The sequence below is a fragment of the Lathyrus oleraceus genome, chromosome 3, assembly GCF_024323335.1.
Source record: "Lathyrus oleraceus cultivar Zhongwan6 chromosome 3, CAAS_Psat_ZW6_1.0, whole genome shotgun sequence".
In the NCBI taxonomy this organism is placed as follows: domain Eukaryota; kingdom Viridiplantae; phylum Streptophyta; class Magnoliopsida; order Fabales; family Fabaceae; genus Lathyrus; species Lathyrus oleraceus.
The window spans coordinates 104,975,612-104,982,655 of NC_066581.1; the positions used below are offsets into that span (position 1 = coordinate 104,975,612).

General features: G+C 35.6%; 1 protein-coding gene across 1 annotated transcript; it reads right to left on the bottom strand.

The window, feature by feature from the left end:
• Window positions 1-3,168: 3,168 nt before the first annotated feature.
• Window positions 3,169-5,927, bottom strand: LOC127125653 (cytochrome b-c1 complex subunit 9, mitochondrial). The gene is made up of 3 exons (XM_051054442.1): window positions 5,539-5,927; window positions 5,400-5,447; window positions 3,169-3,500 (listed from the first exon to the last, which is right to left on the bottom strand). The coding sequence occupies exons 1-3, from the start codon at window positions 5,656-5,658 to the stop codon at window positions 3,450-3,452; spliced, it is 219 nt and encodes a 72-aa protein (XP_050910399.1). The 5' UTR covers window positions 5,659-5,927; the 3' UTR covers window positions 3,169-3,449.
• Between the last annotated feature and the right edge of the window lie 1,117 nt (window positions 5,928-7,044).

The window sequence follows — 7,044 nt, forward strand, 5'->3', positions numbered from 1 at the left end:
TAATGAGTTTTGCATAAAACAAGGAATAAAAATGCATATTACCGTTGAGTTGTTATTGAGTTTTTGGGGTTAGGTTAGTGCCAAAGTAGCTTACATGGTTAGCAAATGTTACTTTACAAGAATAATCTTTCAAACACATATGGTAGTTTGTAGTAAGAAACCTGAAAACTACCCTTATTTGAAGGTCGACAAAGCTTTGCCTATTATACGAATCAAGCTAATTCAATTTAATGGTAAAGTTGTTGAATGTGTCTTCAATGGATATCCAAGAGGTACGAAGAGTTATGAGTTGTTGGGAGTGTAACCTAGATGATAGAAGTTCATCAATCACATATGTATTACTTTTAGTGAGTCTCTTCATAGGAAAAAGAATAAACAATTGGGGGTTAAACTTTTGGAAACTTTGGAAGAAAAGACTCAGTTTGACGTAAAGATTCTTACTATGGATACTATTAATAATGATAAATGATTACAAGGGACTTTGATTATCATTTGGCACATAATAAGGTAAGGATTGAGATTGTACCATCTCAAAGGGACGGTTAGGCTAGCATTGGTGTTATGCTTTGAAAGTGGCTAAAGGAATGCAAAAGTTAGAAGCATGAGACCTTCAGGTATGCATTCCAAAGCAAGTGGAGTTAAATACTCGTAGGTTTGTTAGACTACTAAATCTTGAAAGTGTGGTTGAAAGCGAGTGGATACAAGTGGCAAGGTCAAGGTTCAAGTGTTGTTGGAACTTGATCAATGCTTTTAAATTATGATTCAACATGGTATAGAGCAACAATGTGGTTGGTGGTTAAATTGACACCATCATGGTTTTAAGTTAAGGTGGAGACTATTGAAGTATGCCTTAAAACATCAAGTGATGAAGAAAAAGAAAACATATTTCGAGATTGCAGAAAACCAAAAATCTATAAAAGGAACTAGGAGGTCGACAGAAGACGTCAAAACCCTAGGTAGGTGGTTCATACGAGGTGGTCGACGATCGGGTACCGACTCAATCGAGTGGATGTTCGGGTGAATCTGCATGCAGTTCTGGTTTTTGGTAATCCTGCCCAACTTTCTTGGTTCGTGCATTTTGGGCTTTTTCGTTTCAATCCATTGATCCATTCATGAACTGGTTGGGTTTTGTTATGAATCTGTTGGATTTCAAAAAATAGTTATGAATAAGTATATATGTCAATCTTGTTATCACAACCTTTAGAAATTTGAGGTTGTAGACAAAGGGAAGAGATGTCAACTACAGTAAGAGAAAATTAGAGTGTTGTTTTTACTAAAGATAGTTTATTTTGGTTGCCATTGTTTTTGTCCTCACGCACCAAATTTCTTGGTGTGATTGAACCTTTCTATTTCATAACAAATGCCTTAGCAAGGGAAGACATAACATCGAAGAGGAAAATAACAAGAGGAAAACACGACCCTTCATAGTCTTTATCTATATAGGTTATCATTTCATTGCTTCTATCACCAAGGGGTTCACGTACCTAAAGATGTCAACCAAGGGAATTATGAAAAGAAGATTGCAAAGTTATTATTAGTAGACATGAAGAGGGAACCGTCCTCAAGAGAAAACCCTAAATGGTCCATCCTAGGTTTCAAGGACAATGAGAAGGTATGAAACATCCCTAACAAAAAAATTCCTTAGTCATAACGACCACCATGACCAACTTTGACGTGTCAATGATCTTCATTGATGGAAGAAGTTTATGTGATATCTTGTATGCCAAACCATTCACTAAGATGGGCTTGAGGAGAGAGATTATCACCATACATGACCATTCATCTGAAATACTTAAACGTATTTGTAACCCGCCATGGGCTTTATTGAGATCATGATCACCTTGGGAGATATGCCATGATGGTAGATATCCAATTCTTGGTAGTTCCATGCAAAATCGTTTATAATTGCATCTTAAGAAAACCCTCCATAGAAGCTTTGGACGATGTGTAATCTACCATCCATTTGAAATATGAAGTAGCATAACGTGCATGACGAAGCAGTAACCATTTGTACACTGGAAGGAGCATGTCGTTACCATAAAGCCTTGTAGCGAAACCTGAACACGACTACTATCCAGGTAAGAGAAACCAATTCTTTTTTACAACCCTCTTTAAGTCGTAAACATCTCTGACTTCGATGCGCATCTAAAGTAAGTTAATCTATAGATGAACACAACTTAGAGAGACCTCTCTTCGTCGAAGCAAGAATGATAACCCAACACAAATAGTAAATATGGGGGCAAATCTAAGAAGTTTCATGTAGGAAGGACATTAGCAAGTGTCTCAAACACAAAGTTGATCTATTTGAGATTTCCCCAAGGAGATATCAGGAATCCGCCCAATATTGCGTGCCACCAAGTGAAAATTAACCCCTACATCAGATATATGACCAAGAGAAGATGACGACAGACATCAGACAAAGTTGAGGTTATCAAGAACACCACCAATAAGCTTCCCCAAAACATATGACTAAGAGATGATGACGACAATCATCAAACAAAGTCGAGGTTATCAAAAACACCACCAACAAGCTTCTCCAAGTGCACTTCATCACTGATTTAAAGTATATGGAACGTCTATCGAACATAGTGTGGTGAAAAAGGCATCCAAGAAACGCACTTCATCCTGATTTAAAGTATATGGAACGTCCATCCAACATAGTGAGGTGAAAAAGGCATCCAACAAGTGTCACATGTGCCTCAATTAAAGTGACCTCAACAAGGCATGCTAAAAAATTCATATCCTTTCATCAACAAATTGGTGGACAGTTCTAAGTTGGCAAATTGGAGGACAACTCTACATGGTTCAAGCTCTTATCATTCATGGAAGCCTACTTCATTTACAGCCCGATTCTCATGCACAAGATGGATCGAGACAAGAGCTTTTATAATTCACTAAAGCTTACTTCAATTACAACTTGATTCTCATGCACAAGATGGATCGAGACAGACCATCTTCATGACAGAACACGCCAATTACATCCAATTATATATAAGATTGAAAATTACAAGTACCACCACATACCAAAGGATTATGAATAAAATATTTAAGCAAGAAATTGGGGATATGTTGGAAGTGTACAGCTGCTTTGAATTTCTGCTGGAAACATGAATTTGTAATGTAGTTTGTTACTCGTTAGTGAAGTTAAACGAAATCAGTGAGAAGAACTATCACAAAAATAAGAGCTACTTTAACTTTATAAGCAAGTGATTTTTTCATAATCCAATATTTGGGATAAGTCACTTGAAAAAAGAAAAAGAAAGTTGCAGCAGTTCAATATTTTATATTTCCAACAGACAGTAAATGAAACCATGCACGACTTAAGCCCAGCAGAGACAAACATATGCACTTATTACAAAATGGAAAATACTTCCAGCTCATAATGGTCACTTCATTTTTCCAAGAATATAATGAAAACTTCAAAATGGCTAACAAGATGGTTGGACGAGTCACTCGTCAACTGGCCTTTGTCCTAGCACGGAAATGTCTTCATACCGTTTCTGCAGAAATATAATTAAAACTCCATAAGTAAAAATTTAATGACTCACAAGTTGTATCAAATCATAAAGTTAAAAACGTAGCACAAAGGAAGAATAGCTTGATTATTGATAGTAATCAATTAAATAATTTTAAACTACAAATTGACAGAACAGCATAACATAACTATCACAAAAACAAAAAGTCATGCCATAAGTCAGTGTGAAAACAGAGGAATGATACACCCAAATAAAGCTCCTCATAAGTCATGCAGAAGTCTCTGAATTAAAAGAATAGAAAAATAGTAATGAAACCAGCCAAATAGGATGCATAAATTGAGTGAGTGATTGTGTGAAGCCTTTCTGAGGAACAATAATAGAGCAATACAATAATCAAATAGGTGCTTGGTTGTGTGAACCCTTTCTTCCAAAGAACAAAACTAGATAGCACTGTGGAATGCCCCCAATTGGGCACTTCCAAACTTATTTGAATTTTCAATTTCTTGGTTGAGATTTAATGGGGGGAAACAAATTGAGGAATTGTTAAATTGATACCAGGAATGAGAAATCGCACTTATTCATGCATATATAACATGATTCAAAGTTATTTTATGATTCATTATAGGATACAAACCATTGGCTTGCTGGATCATATTGAATTGCACAATCCTAATGGCTATTTCTATAATCAAAGGCTTGTATTTTATGAATAAGAAAAACAAATAATACTAGTGGCAATAGACACCTGAGATGAGAATGAATAAACACTCCTCACTCGTGTCATCAGAAGGCCAACAAAGGGCCATTTTAATCTAGTCTTTTACGCCTAATCAACAATAACATTTCTAAAATATATTAGATCATTTAAAAAATTATACTAAACAGTAGAATAAGTTTCCAATTTTTCTTGTTACGAAAAGGCCAATCAAAGAAGTGAGATTATCAACATGTAGCATAGAGGAAGGTGGAGGAAAGAGATAGCAGCAGCAAGTGAAGAACATTTCATGCTCCCTAATGAGTTTTTGAGAGAAGTAAATGTAAGGGGAACAGTTGCCTCAGAAAATAGTGGATATAAGGGGGTGTGCTTTAAGCCCATGTTAGAGGAACAAGACATTTGCTTTTATGAGTTCTTCCCAGACACGGTAAACAGTGAAAATTGATTGAAAAAAATCAACAAAACCTAAAAAGATAGAAACAGACTGGCGCACAGATATCGCGGCGAGTTAGAATTACTTCATCTACACAACATGTTACATGATCATGTACTGTCATAATGTAGGAAACAAGGAGTGAAAGTTGGAAGAAAGAAGGAGAACCAAGAGAAACAACCCAAAAAGGTAGACTAATGAACAAGATCAGTGGTGAAGAAAATTCAGCAGACCAAATATATAACTATCTCAAACTATAATTTTGCACTGAGAAGCTAAGCTACGAGTAAACTAAGAAAGTCAGATGAAGATCAATCCGCCTAATGTATCCACACTTAATAGCAAGAGAAACGCAAAAAGGCCTTTCCCATTTCCATACTCAGTCTAGCGAGCTTCTAACGATAACCCAGATTTCTCACAGAAATACCAAGCAAAATCCAATAACACGCATCATAACCCAATTCAACATCACATAAATTAATAGGGTAATCAATTATGTTAGAATAATATAGCAATCTAATATACGCTCAAAAAATAAATTTATTTATACTAAATTATTCTTCAAACAAAACAACGAAAAAATATTTAAACACCAAAAAACTGAAAAATACAGCTGCAACCAAAAATGCAAATTTCATGAGCTTAATCGTTTTCAAAGTTATATAATTGAAAAGAGATCTCAAAACTATGAAGATCGGGAATTAAATTGAAGTTATATAATAAGCATAATTTTAAAAATCGAAAGATTAACCATAGAGGGGAATAGATTCAATACCCCAACGTTATTGCTTTCCCATAACTTGTGAACTCCGTAATCAACAGCCTACAACGAAATTCAGAGATCTTCTCTAAGAAAGGAAGAATAGACGAAAATTGAATAATCAGATGGTAATGATAAGGGAAAATTAACAAACTCGTTCTCCGAGGAAAGCGCCGGCGATGACGAAGGTAACGTAGACAGAGTTGCGGCGCATGAGGACCTTGTAAAGGCCTTCGAAAACGCCTCCTCCTCTTCTTCTAGCGGCGGATTCCATGGTGAGATACGGTGGTTTGATTTGATTCAAATGTTGGTCGCAATCTGATTTGGGTTCTAGGGTTTGTTTGTTTGTTTGTTACCACGCTCTCTTGTTCTCTCAATTCCTTCAGCGTTCTCAGATGTAAACAAGGATGAAAAATTCTATGACCGATTCAAATGGACCGTACTGGTTCGCTCGGACCCAACCGGTGTATGTTTGCGTATTCGTATTAATGGGCTGGGCTGGGCTGCCCTGCATCAACCATATATTTCAAAGGCATCGTTTTTCGCACCCTTAGTGGTGCTCAGGCATTTTAGTGAAAAATTAAAAATGTCCTTATAATAAGGAGATGCACTTTCGATCACAATAAAAGTACACGAAACTTGATTTCGTATGTGAGACACTCACATTTAGTCATAAATTAGTATGTAGATATCTTCGTAAAAAAAAACAGAAATACACTTCCGAACGAGTTTTGAATATTATTAGTGCATCAGACTTTCTCCCTTCCTTGTTTTTAGAGCAGAGCTTATTCCAAATAAAAAAAGAGGTGTGTATGAGAAATTCCACTTTTACCATTTTCAACATTTTCTAAACTTTCTACTGATTGTGCCTAATCCAAGAGTTTTATCAATCACTACTCAAATTCATTCTAACTAAGAGTTTTGTCAATCATTATTGATAAGTTTTTTCATCTCTCTCGTTTTTTTGATTTGTAATGCATCCAATACTATAAATTTTGTTTAATTTACATTATATTGTAGTTACGATCATAATATGTGGTTTATTATGCTATGCATTGACATTTAAAACATAGTGCATGATGTGTTTGTGCATTTTCTGACATTTAGATCCTTTATAAATCATTGGGATACTTTATTGACTTCTAGGCATTCATGAGCACAACTAGGAGAGCGCTTGTTTGGTTTATCTATACTCGAAGTTAGGTGAAACCTGTCTTTGGAAAATCAGACATATAACAACAAGTTGAACGCTATTCACAATTATATATTTGCACATTTATTGTTACTAATATTTTATAACACTTGGGTTACACAGTTACCAATATTTTATAAAACCATTTTCACGCATGAATCCTCTCTCATTTTCCACTCATCTTCGGTTAGTCATATGAGGATGATTACTCTAAGGATTTGCCATGTGCTTGCGCATACGTCCTTGTAAGATCCCAATTTTGACCCTAAGATCCCTCATGTCATCTCATCATTTGCATTGGCTCTGGGATCACACCTTGGTATCCTTCTCACCCCTCATTCATTGGGTTTGCATTGAGAGAGATCACCAAGCACATATTTGATTGTATCATACTTTGTTTTTCTTTGTTTACTAACCAAAATACCAAAAATATGTCTATGTGTAGCTTTGTTTCTTTTGTAGGTAGTG

Bases quoted from the DNA above. Each gene is read 5' to 3' on its own strand.
- LOC127125653 (XM_051054442.1), bottom strand. From the start codon at position 5,658: ATGGAATCCGCCGCTAGAAGAAGAGGAGGAGGCGTTTTCGAAGGCCTT. The intron at 5,448-5,538 runs GTTTGTTAATTT...ATTTCGTTGTAG, and splicing joins GCGCTTTCCTCGGAGAACGA to GCTGTTGATTACGGAGTTCA. The intron at 3,501-5,399 runs GTATTGAATCTA...ATATTTCTGCAG, and splicing joins GGGAAAGCAATAACGTTGGG to AAACGGTATGAAGACATTTC.